This window comes from Marmota marmota, unplaced genomic scaffold (assembly GCF_001458135.2).
Source record: "Marmota marmota marmota unplaced genomic scaffold, marMar, whole genome shotgun sequence".
NCBI lineage: Eukaryota > Metazoa > Chordata > Mammalia > Rodentia > Sciuridae > Marmota > Marmota marmota.
Genome location: NW_026000229.1, coordinates 23,197,637 through 23,211,028, shown reverse-complemented (window position 1 = coordinate 23,211,028; position 13,392 = coordinate 23,197,637). Strand labels below are relative to the sequence as shown.

General features: G+C 35.0%; 1 protein-coding gene across 15 annotated transcripts in view; it reads left to right on the top strand.

The window, feature by feature from the left end:
• The window catches only part of Tcf12 (transcription factor 12), a 339,696-nt gene that overhangs the window by 290,053 nt on the left and 36,251 nt on the right, over positions 1–13,392 (top strand). For all 15 annotated transcript variants that reach the window (XM_048793154.1, XM_048793153.1, XM_048793152.1 and 12 more), the window contains 5 exons: positions 1,731–1,836; positions 2,879–3,018; positions 3,300–3,444; positions 3,728–3,792; positions 13,110–13,188. In XM_048793154.1, the coding sequence (XP_048649111.1) occupies positions 1,731–1,836; positions 2,879–3,018; positions 3,300–3,444; positions 3,728–3,792; positions 13,110–13,188 (535 nt within the window). The remainder of the gene's footprint in view (positions 1–1,730; positions 1,837–2,878; positions 3,019–3,299; positions 3,445–3,727; positions 3,793–13,109; positions 13,189–13,392) is intronic.

Sequence of the window (13,392 nt, the reverse complement as noted above, 5' to 3'; positions counted from 1 at the left end):
ACTAAGAGTAAAAATGGGCTTTCTAACCTTTCATTTAGGAGAAGTTGTGTGTATATAAGTAGGGTCATATCGAGAAAAACTGTAAGAATTGAACAGGGGCAGTATGTAGCAGCATAACTGCTTCTGTTAGGATGACCGAAGCATGATAATATTAGCTAATTCGTGGTGACTGCTTACTCTGAATAGGCACTGTGCTGAATATTTTATTATGTGTATTATTTTATCTAATCTTCCATTGGCCCCTGTATGTGCATTACTGTAAGCACCATTTTACACATGAGGAAATTGAGTCTCAGGAAGGTCAGGGTAACTTGCCAGAGGCCTTTACAGTTAGTGCCTCAAAGAAAGACCAGATTCTTGATAGTTTATGCATATATACTAGTTTATGTAAATTAAAAGTTTAGCTCCCATTTTAATATTTCTTAACTTTTTTATCATTGTTATTATTATTATTACTATTTAGAAGTATAATGCTTGAGGTAAAAATATACAATTTGTAGAAGCACATGAAGTCAAAATCCTTCCTAAGTCCTGAGGTGTAACCATTGTTAAATTTCTCATGTATAATTCCAAAATTTTTCTTTATGTTAAATTTCTTGTGTTTTATTCCAGAGATTTCCTATGCTTATACAAATAAATATGTTTGATTTTATATATGCTCCCATAATTTTAATGTTACTTACTTTCAGTTAAATGAACACTTTGAATTTTTATTTTTCAGTGAAATTTAATTGAGTGTGCCCTTAACAAACCAAAACAAAATAAATTATTTCATAAGCTACTTACAATAGCTTACCTTTCCTTTCCCTTCTTCCTGACTTTGGGTTTACTTTACAGACCATACATGACTTTAAATGTTGTTTTCCTTCTTGGTTTCATTAGTTATGAGAATGGTGTGATTGTGTTTGGTCATTAATATTATTTGACTGCCCATTTAAGTTTTCCAGAGGAATACAAAATGTTGGTCATTTACAAATTCACAATGTTCATAGTTCCCTTTTCTGAAGCAATGGTATACCAAAGGAAATTAATGCTATTCTAGCAAATTAAATGAGGTTTTTATGAAAGCTATGCTGAAAGTGTACTTGAAATTAAAGAATTAAAACTCCTCAGCAGAAGTTGTTGTTTTTTTTAAATATTTTTTAGTTGTTGATAGACCTTTATTTTATTTATTTCTATGTGGTGCTGAGAATCGAACCCAATGCCTCACATATGCCAGGCAAGTGCACTACCGCTGAGCCATAGCCCCAGCCTAGAAGTTGTTTTTAATTAATTGCTGACACTACCAAGTTAGAGAAGTTTCTGAACAACTGTGTTAGTCCTTCCACAGTTGACTTTTAATAGTAACAAAGGATAAAAAATGAATCTAATTCATTTTGATTTTATATCATGCTGTATGTTCAAAGGACATCTGTTTGTTCCACCAGATTTTGAATCTTGAGCTATGTGAAATTTGTGTTTTGTTATCCAAGTCGACACTTAGAACTTTTTTCATCCATCTGGTATAATTGTCACATCGATATGCATTGTATGGATATTCGGAAAGAAACATGTAGTTAGTCAAGTTTGATGTTATTTATGTGGATTTAGTTCATGTTCTTTGTATTTGTAGTAGGCCTTTATAAGGATTAGATGGCCTTTTTAGATGCTTGATGGAAAGTAGAACTCATCTTTTATAAGTAATACAATAGTCATTTCTATTTTAATTAAATTTCTTGTTTAATTTTAAGGTGTATGCACCATCCCCAAATTCAGATGATTTCAACCGTGAATCTCCTAGTTATCCGTCTCCTAAGCCACCAACCAGTATGTTTGCTAGCACTTTCTTTATGCAAGGTAAGTACTACCAAGTAGTTGTCACATACAATTGCAGTCATCTGTATATTAGCTCATATTTTAAAGTGTGGGGAAAGACAGTATCTTCATAGGAATTCAGACATTATTTATCTAGGTATTTTTTGGCTGAGATAAATTAAAATTTAGGTTTTTTTTTTTTTTTTTTGGTTGTTATTGTGTAGTGCTGTTTATCATTAATTGCAATTCAGATGGATTATTCACCAAATCACTAGAGTACCCATTCAGTATTGTTTGAATTTATAAAAGACTTAAATTGAGAAGAATAAATAAAGGTGCTCTGACTTGGCTTTAGAATTTAAAAGTATGAAAGCTATTAACAACTCTGTTTTGTCGTTTAAAATTACAGGTTCATATCATGCCTAGAATAAATAATATAAATAAAGAGTGAATATCAGAACAGAGTTAAAACTTGTTAAGAAAGAAAATGTGTTGCATTTCCTTCAATGTATGTCTAGCAAATCATTTTTATTTGGTCTCCTGTGGTTTGTGATTATGGGAAGCATATATATGGGAGCAATAAATTATTACATAAGTGGTTCCCTGACTATACTGTGAGTGAAGTCATTACTGACACATTTAATTTGAAGGCTGACTGTAATATGGTCATTATCAATTACTTGGGTCTACTATTAGAGAAACTTCATTGCAGTTTAAAAATGTTAGATACAATGTACATTGCATGTTATGAATTAAGAACATTTTTTGTATATTTATGAGTAAGAGTATGCCATTTAACCAAAAATTAAATCCAGCCTTTCCACCAATTCGGAATATTTGTCTTGTTTGATGTGGATTTACGTCTTCTGAGGATTTATTTAATGACTTATTGTAGTTTAGATAACTTTTTTCCTTCACTATTAAACTTATTATATCTTTCTGTTGATTCGTTGGTACTGGGGATTGAACCCAGGGGTGCTGAGCCACATCTTCAACACTGTTTTTTTGTTTTTAATTTTTATAAGCATCATCAAAATAAAAAAATTTAGCTAAGGAAATTTTAATACTTCTCTTTTTATCTTAGATGGGACCCACAATTCTTCTGACCTTTGGAGTTCATCAAATGGGATGAGCCAGCCTGGTTTTGGTGGAATTCTGGGGACCTCCACTTCCCACATGTCTCAGTCCAGTAGTTATGGCAGCCTTCATTCACATGACCGCTTGGTGAGCTATCACACATTACAAGGTTGCAGCAACATCTTGTCCTCATTATGTTTCTTTTGGATTCCAAGTATACAATTTTATTCTGCCAAAACTTCTAAAGTTTGGAATGTTTCTGGACTTATACTATTTACCATGACTTTTCAAAAAGTAAATGACCATAATAACCCTCTTGAACTAACTTATAATGCTCTTTTTGATTGGTTGTAGTAGTTGTTCAGTGTATATGCGTATTATTCAGAAAATAAATTTGACCGATCATGTCTCTTTGCCCCTTTTTCTAGAGTTATCCTCCACACTCAGTTTCACCAACAGACATAAACACAAGTCTTCCACCAATGTCCAGCTTCCATCGTGGCAGCACCAGCAGTTCACCTTATGTTGCTGCCTCACACACCCCTCCCATCAATGGATCAGACAACATTCTAGGTGAGCTTTTGGGATTGGCAAAAATTCCTAAAAATCTTACAGGTGGGTTTTCAGTGAACCCCATATTATCATGTATTTTTAGTATTTAATTTAAAAGTAAAGAATCTTTTCATTTTTGTTAATGTGGAAACTAGTAAGGAATGAATTCATTTTTACTTTAGCGTATTAAGCACATGCAGAGTAATGCCTCCTTGGTGGTGGTAAATGTGTGACAACAATAATGCTGAAACAGCATACTTTCCTACTAAAATTCTTAATTTGTTTCTCTTCTCAAAATATCCAGGAACTAGAGGGAATGCTGCTGGAAGCTCACAGACAGGTGACGCACTCGGAAAGGCTTTGGCATCTGTGAGTATTGGCTTTACATATTATACTGAATGGATTCTGTATTGCTAAATGCAGTGATTAGATTTTATGGACAATGAGTATTAAGTGTAGTTATAGCCATCAGCATCATTACTTATTTAGAGCTATTCTGTTTTTATTGACTCATTTCACAAAAAGTACTTTATAAGAATTTTTCCAAGATGGAAAATATTTTTTATATTTTTGGTGTGGGAGGAGCACTAGGGATTGAACCCAGAAACCCTTAACCACTAAGCCACATTATTTTTTGAGACAGGTTTTCACTAAAATGCTAAGGTCCTCACTAAGTTGCTGAGACTGACTTTGAACCTATGATCCTCCTGCCTCAGCTTCCCAAATTACAGGTGTGTGCCACTACACCTGCCTATCTATATTTTTTAAAATGAAAATAATAATCAGCCATAGCTGAGTGATTCAAAAGTTAGGAAATGAGAGCCTTTTTTAAAAAGCCAGATTTATTGAAGAACTCATACTAAAAGAAGTAAAAATAATAAAACTGATTCAAAGGGATTTTATAGTTTTTTGGCCCATCCCACCCCATTTCACCTCTAGTACTAGTCATGCTAAGCAAGCACTCAATCACAGGGCTACCTCCCAGCCCTGTAGTATTTTCTTGATCAAATACATTTATCAGTTTAGTAAAAAAGCAATAGTTATATTTTAATATCTGACTCTGAAATCGTTAAAATTAAAATTTCTTCTTTTGGAATGATAAAATGAGAAGTGAGAGCATTTATCAGTAATCCATAAAGGTTCTAAAACTAATTATTCAAAAGAGGTATTCTGCTTTATACTTTGTTAAATTTCTCCTTAGGCATTTTTTTCTCTTCTTTTTTTTTCTTTTGAGCAGTATCTTTCTATAACCCACACAATTGTCTTATATTTTCTGTGCAGTGCAATTAACTCTTCAAACATATTTGTTGCTGTTCATGGGGAAGGTAGAGTACTTTAATATATGAGTAGTAGGAAGCAGCTGTTGAACATTTAAAGAGGTAAACCTCTTTGGGTTGTTCCTGTAAATTAGCCTTTATTTATAGCTAAGTTCAAGCTTCTTGAGAAATTAAACAAGTTAAATTTATCTGCTAGATAGTGGAACCCCACTCAAAATGGCTGCAGTAAATATTTCCTGAATTCAATCTTGGATCATTTGTAATAATAGCATGATAATAACAAAACCCACAAAAAATTATCAGCTATAATTTGATTGTTCTTTAGGTGCCTGCCACTATACTAAGCATTTACATGCTTTGTTTTATTTAATCCTCAAGAAAACCCTGCAAGGTTGGCATTATTATCCCTATGTTACAGCTGAGAAACTAAGGTTTAAAAGGTTAAGTAACTTGAGCCCAGAAAGATTAAGTAGCTTGCTCTAGGGATCACAAAGCTAGTAAGGGTAGACTCATATATATTAGAACCCTGATCTGACTAGGTTGCCTAACTACTGCTGTGTATGTCCAGGAGCAGTAGTGCTACAGTGACTGAGTCTTAGAGAAGTAAGAGTGAATACTATAGAGAATTGTCCCAATTTTTTTTGAATTTATTCCCACCAGAAAAATGTATATTATTCTGTAGTATTAAAGATAAGGGTTTCCCAGGTGTTTGATTGGCTTGTTATATTCCAGTAAGATAGTTCACATCTAAGAAGAAGACAAATAACAGGGTTGGGGATTTAGCTCAGCTCAATAGCAGAGTGCTTGCCTAGCATATGCAAGGCCCTGGGTTTGTTCTTGGATCATACCCTGTGGGGATAAAAAGAGGACAAATAAAATTTGAACTTTTAATATTAAGCAAACTTTAAAAATACAATGTACATTTTGACACCCCCCACACCCACAGGGTTTTTGTTTGTTTGGTTTGGTTTTTTTTTTTTTCTTTCTTCTTTTTTTCCTTTATTTTTATTTGTTTTAGTTAGTTACACTGGTTTTGGTTTTTGAAACAAAAAGTCTATGAAGAAACCTTGCCATAAAATCAGGCAAGAATTTTTGATGTTCTTAGTGGCCCTTCAGTCTCATTTTTAGTTACCCTTCAAGTCCTTGAACATCTTCTTAAAGTGTGAACAACATACTAGCCAAACCAGGGTGGCATTTGAGAAAGAAAATCCAAAGTCTCTGTGTGGAAGCTTGGGAAAAAATGTTTAATCTAGTTAGTGGGTGGGCTTTGGTTGTCATGGAAACTGAGCTCTGTCATCCTGTGTTGTTACTAGGCAGGAGCAGTCAGGTCATTCCATAAATCATTTCTGTCATAGCTGACGGTGATGCATTCCATCTGCTCCATCACTACATGCCATAGTCTACACACTTCATATCCCTTCCTTCAGTCCATCTGCTACCTCCTTCCCCACGTCCAGACCCCTCCCAAATACATTCTTTCTGTAACTTCCTCCACAGACTCACATTCACTTTAATACATGTTTAGTACTCAAAATGTACTGAAAAACAAAAACATTACATTGTCTGGGGATAGAAAGGATTAGAACAGATGAGAAGAGGAACTTAATGAGGATTACATTTGAGAATCTAACATGCACATCAGAATTTTATGTTAAATATTACAGATCTTTGGAAATGGTGACCATGACTATTTTGAAACTTTTCAAGTTCTTTAGAATGTAACATTTTTAGCATGGCACCTAGTTTTAGGGGAAATAACACTGAGCAGTTGCCACTGGAAGTTAATTCTAGTTCTCCAATTGTCTGATGTATGTCTTAGAAGGTCTTTCATGTGTGAAACATCAGAGGGTACAACCTTTGTTCTTCAGTTTAGGTATTAAAGAGCTTGCAGAATACTGTGTGATTAAACATGTAAGGCTAGATAATGCATTTGCAAAGGTTCCTTTATTTTAGGTTTAAGCCTGGATAATTGTGGTCTTAATCTCAGGATAGCAAAAAAGAGAATTGTACATGAAAGTGTTTACACAAAGTTCCCAAAGCCCTGTGGATTATGCATTAGTTTAGATAATAAACTAGGGTAGATAGAAGGGAAGGAAAATCTGTGTATTCGTGCCATTTCTAATGTGTTTCCCTGAACATTTGCCAGACAATAACCCTTTAAGATTGTGCCCATGGAGAGTTATATAGAGCAAGAAACATCTGGTTTATTTCAGTGCCTAATACCATATCAAAACACTTGGTCTTTAATTTAGAGGAGATCAAACAAGAGGACTGTTTAACTTTGTTGATTATATCAGACTTCTTTGTGATAATTTATGTTTTGATTTCTACCTCAGAGCAAGAGAGGGGGAAAGTGTGTGTGGTGTGTGGTGGGTGTGAGTGTGTGTGTGTGTATGTGTGTATGTGTTTTAATCTGGATAGTTAAATGGTCAGTAGTCTCTAACAAAAGAAAAGAAAATTCCTGGAAGTTGACGTTTAAAAGTAATTCATGAAATAAGTTTCTTTGTTCCTTAGACTCAATAACATTAGCATAATAAAGATTAACTGAAATGTGCACTGTAGTGTTTAAAAAATTGGGCTCACAATTTCAGGGTTGGGCCTGGGCGCTCTCCATTGTTTCCTTTTTGTCCAAGGCCCTTTTCATTAGCTCCTGGCTTATTGGCACCCTGCTGATTGGAATGGACCATGACTGATAGGAGGAGGAGCCTCATTTGTTGCAGTAAAATGAGGCATATTACCGTTTAAGCCTGGCAGAAGGTATTGAGAGTTATTCATCATTGGTCACTTAACAGTATGAGGACCATGGACTGCATGCAGAATGAGTTCTTACTTTTGTGTTTATGCTGGAGACTCTAAATCACTCCCTCTCTCATTTTGATGTTACTGACTTTTTCTTCTTTTTTCTCTTCAAACACCAATGTTAGAGTCCTGTAAGGTCAGAAAATACGAAACAAAATATATTCTTAATTTAGGATGCACTTGCCAAATAAAGCCTTGTGTTTAGAATTTCTGAAAGTAGCACAACAATTTTTATAGAATAAGTATAATTTGTTTGTATTTGGTAATACAGTAAACCTGCACAGATAGTTTAGTGAGAAGATACGTGATCCAAATGTTGTGTTATACCTTTTTAAGGTTTTTATTGCTCCTCTTCTCCCCGCATATTCTTTTAAAAGTAAAAAAGATAGGAAAAATCCTCCAACTTGCCAGCCTTTTTCCTATTTATAAGTTCAGGAAAAATCAACAATAGTTCTCTCTTATCACTTTAATTGGTGAAGTAGAACAAGCAAATGGGACAGGTGAAGGCAAATGGCTTTTATTATATAAATGGAGAAGCTGCTGTGGGGAAGAAATACCAGAAGGGATATGTTTTCATACTTGATACATTTTTGTTACCACTTCTCCTGTTTATACAGTGAATTTTTTAAAGCTCCTATTTATACAGTGATTTTTAAACCTCTTTTATATATAAGATCAGCACATTTTGCTAAATCACTTTAAGGTAATGATCTTACATGACTTTACGCTACAATCTCTGCCTTCTCTGATATAATAGGAGGTGCAGCTAATTCTTGACATGCGTGGGCATCTTGACATGTAAGGGCAGAGTTCTCAGGGAAAATAAGTGTTGATAGTCCATTTATACCCTGAGCAGCCCCTACCTATCTAATAATGTGATATGGACAGTCCATTATTTTAGCACTAATTTCCAGACGTAGTGGAACCCTCACCACCACCTCACCATTAAAATTGTTACCATAAAACTGATTTGAGAGTTAGGGATATAGTTCAGTGGTGGAATACTTGCCTACTGGGTTCAAGACCCCAGCACCAAAAAAAAAAAAAAAAAACCTGATTCAAAATAAAGTCATCTATATAACAAAGCTCTTTTTCTTCATTTGGTATTTCTGTCACTGCTCCCCATTAAATAAATACTAAGACAAATGCTAGCATTTAAGGAGTCCTGCTTTTTATCAGTAAGTGTTATAGCAAATTTCATGTGCAATTTTATCATTCAGATTTTTTAAAAAACATTGAGAGCCTACTTACACAAGACACCGGCAGGCAGTGATTGATTCAGTGTTGAACTTTATAAGATCTCTGCCTCTGAGATAATAAAGGAGGTAAAAATGACATGGAAATGGGGAAGTGACATTTGAGCTAAGCTTTGAGGTAGTGTGGGATTCCACCAAGGAGAAGTTAAGAAATAGACTTTCTGAAAGTAGAACAAGCTATGTTCAGAAAATGAAAAACAATATTTTGTTTGGATAATAGAGTATGTAAGTTTATAAGTAGATTACGGAGTAGAAAGATATTTTTGTGACCAGATTATGACATCAAATGTTATTTTGTACGCAACAGGAAGCATGGGATTTGGTAGTTCAAAACTGTGTTCCAGGGCTGGGGCTGTAGCTCCGCGGTAGTACACTTGCCTGGCATGTGTGAGGCACTGGATTCGATTCTCAGCACCACATAAATAAATAAATGCCTATCAACAACTTAAAAATATTAAAAAAAAGAAACTATGTTCAAGGACAATAGCTCAATTATATATGGGATAAAAAGAGGAGTTACTAGAAAAATAAAGACATCCCACTTGAGGGCTAAAAACCAACAAGTCAGGCTACATGGAACTAAAACTTTTCTCCCTCTTCATCTACCCACATCAGTGTTATCAGCTCTTCCCTCCCTTGCCAATATTACACTCAGGATGTTTCATAAACCATTATTGCTAATTAAAGGTATAATTATGTGAATTGTTTGTTTATTTGTTTTACTGGGGATTGAACCCAGGGGTACTTAACCACTGAGCCACATCTCCAGCCCTTTTTATATTTTATTGAAAGACAGGGTCTTGCAAAGTTGCTGAGGCTGGCTTTGAACTCATGATCTTCCTGCCTCGGCCTCCTGAGCCACTGGGATTGTAGGCATGCGCCGACATACCCAGCTAATTATGTGAATTTTAAGACATATTTTTGTTGGCATGTGTGACCTTACCTAATTTACTACGTGGTTGAAATAAATTAGTTTATATATGTGGAGCCCCTAGGAACCAAAATGTGGCTGGTAGCTAATTTTCATGTATGTCCTGTAAATTTTTTGCAAAGTAACAATTTTAAATAACAGCTTTTTTTCTGGTGATGCTGGGAATGGAACCACTCAGCCCTAATAACGTTAAGACCAACAATATTGACCTTATACTAATTCCCTAAAGCCTCCAAAAGCTTCTTGAATTCTTTTTCATAGTTTTGCTTTTCCAAAATGGCTTTTTAACTTGAGTGTACAACTTCCTGATCTGGCTATATGAGAGACTTGTTTAAAGACATTTTTTTTTAATTTTTTTTTTATTCTAATTTGTTATATATGACAGCATACTACATTACAATTCATATTACACATATAGAGCACATTTTTTAATATCTCTGGTGGTATACAGAGTATATTCACACCATTCTTGTCTTCATACATGTACTTAGGAAAATGATGTCCATCTCATTCCACCATCTTTTTTACACCCCTTGCCCTCTCCTTTCCCCTCTATGAGACCCTCCCTGCCTTTGCCTACTCCTTAAGACTAAGCCTCACCCTTAGAAAACTTGGAATGGAACCACCATTTGACCCAGTTTGTCTCATCTTCCCGTGCTCCCTCTCCCAACCCCACTATGAATCAGCCTCCTTATATCAGAGAAAACATTTGGCATTTGGTTTTTAGGGATTGGCTAACTTCACTTAGCATTTTCTTCTCTAACTCTGTCCATTTACCTGCAAATGTCATGATTTTATTCTCTTTTGTTACGGAGTAATATTCCATTGTGTATATATGCCACATTTTTCTTATCCATTCATCTACTGACAGGCATCTAGGTTGGTTCCACAGTTTAGCTATTGTGAATTGTGCTGCAATAAACATTGATGTGCCTGTGTCCCTGTTTAAAGTGTTAAGTGCTGAGGTGCAAAAATGTTTTATTATGCATTTTGTAAGAATAATATTGTCCAGCATCACAAAGGGGATACTAAGAACTTTATGAGAAGAAGCTGAAAGTCTGGGTTTCCTGGGATCCTAACATAGATAGAGATAAAGGACACCTGAGAACAGGCTTTGTAGTTTCCAGGTCTTGTTGTGAAGCTTAGTCTTTTTTTTTTTTTTTAATTAATTTCTTTATTTTAATTAGGTATATATGACAACAGAATGCATTTCAATTCATTGTACACAATTGCAGCACAACTTTACATTTCTATGGTTGTACATGATGTAGTGTCACACCATATGTGCAGTCATACATGTACCTAGGGCAGTGATGTCTATCTCATTCCACCATCTTTCCTGCCTCCACATTTCCTCCCTCCCCCACCCTCTCCTTTGCACAAAGTTTCTCCATTTTTCCCATGCCTCCCCCATCCTCGTTATGGATCAGCATCCACTTATCAGAGAGAACAGTTGGCCTTTGGTTTTTTGGGATTGGCTTACTTCACTTAGCATGATATTCTCCAACTTTATCTATTTACCTGCAAATGTCATGATTTTATTCTCTTTTAATGCTGAGTGATATTCCATTGTGTATATATACACCACATTTTCTTTATCCATTCATCTATTGAAGGACATCTAGGTTGCTTTCACAGTTTAGCTATTGTGAACTGAGCTGCTTGAACATTGATGTAGTTATGTTACTATAGTATGCTGTTTTTAAGTCCTTTGGGTATAGACCGAGGAGTGGTATAGCTAGGTCAAATGGTGGTTCCATTCCAAGTTTTCAAAGGTGAGGCTTAGTCTTAAGGAGTAGGCAAGGGCAGGGAGAGTCTTTCCAATGGTCCCCATTTTCACTTTTACCGATGGGAATCTGAAAACTGGAATTAGGGGAGTTCTATCCCAGCACTTATCCTTCTAGGCCTCAAGTTTCATTGTAACAATGATGGAGCTGGAGAAATTCTCACAGCTCCTTCCAGCTTACACCACCCTACAATTTTGAGTTAGTGTTTTAAATAGTCCCATAACTTTTATTTGGCATTGACTTTTGATTCTCAGAACATTCACTTTTTGCAACTTCCTGGCTTTGGTCAAAAACACCTTTTACTCCTTGACTTCTTCCCATCACAAAACTAAGTAAATACACTACAAATCATCTACACCATATTCCTCTAAATAATGAGGGGAAATAAGGAAAGGTGCTTACATTTCCCTGGACTTAGAAAGCTATGGAAAAACCTACACTGGTGCTGGGGAATGAAATAGACAAAAATTATATTATTATGTTGTATGCATGTACAACTATGTAGCAATGAATCCCATTATTATGTCTGATTATAATGTATCAATAAGACTTTTTTAAAATAATGATAAGAGGATTATTTCCCAGGAGGGACCTCTTAGGGGCCCTTGAATGAATTAAAGGGACTTTTTTAGGACTACAAGGGATTGAACCCATGGGTACTCTAACACTGAGCTATATCCCCAGCCCTTTTTATTTTAGTTCTATTATTTGGAGACAGTATCTCACTAAATTGCTGGGCTGAAACTTGGAATCTTCTTGCCACAGTCTCTATAGTCTCCGGATACAGGTGTACACCACGACCCACCTGGCTAAAATGATTCTTAATATATTTACTTGTTAATTAGGTGAACTTGAACGACTCTCCTACACTATTTTTGGCAATATGAAAAGTATATAAAGTATAACAACAACATTTTTAGCCAGAATACCAAAATTTATGCATTCAGGTATATTCTCTTCAAGTAGATCTGTAGGGAAGTCAAGTTCAAAAATCATTTGGGGAACACATTTTTGATCCAGTGGGTATTTTTTTTTAACTTTCTCCAAGGGTGGCATAGTATACTTTGGAAGTAAGTTTAATTTTTTTTAACATTTGGAGCTAAAATTGGCATAAATATGGTTGATCAAATTAGTACTTTTTAAAGGAGAGGTAAGGAGTAATTAAGAAATATTTTTCTTTGGTTGGTTTTTTTAAACTTTTTAAAAAACATTTCTTTCTTTTTTTTCCCTATCATTTTCTCTCTAATGTGTGTATGTGTTGCTGAGGATTGAACCCAGCACCTTGCGCATACTAGGCAGGCAAGCACTTAAAGATCATTTCAAAAAATGAGTTAATTCATTTAGATAGTATATTCTAACAGAAATTTTTAACTGTTCCCAACTAGAATAATAAAGAAGCATATCTATTCTATTCTTATCATATTAGAATATATATGATTTTTTTATCTAAGTTTTAAAATGGAGGCTACTGTGCTCTTCATGTGACAAAAAAGTCTTAAAGAGTGATGGAAAACCTTTTCACTATAAGTATTAGGGGGGTAACACCTTAGATTGGAAAAATAAATTTATGTAAATAGATTTATATATTTGCTATTGTGAAATATTGATGTATGTGTATCTCTTGTTTTCTGCTTAGATTTATTCTCCTGATCATACCAGCAGTAGTTTTCCATCAAACCCATCAACACCGGTTGGATCACCTTCACCTCTTACAGGTAGGCTTTTCTTTTATCTACTTCATAACATGGTTTAGGTTTACTTGGAAATATTTTACAGGCACTTTTTAGTAACATTTATTTAAAAATTCACCTAAATTTTGGCCAGGCGCAGTGGCGCATGCGTGTAATCCCAGCAGCTCTAGAGGCTGAGGCAAGAGGATTACAGGTTCAAAGCCAGTCTCAGCAGAAGCAAGGGACTAA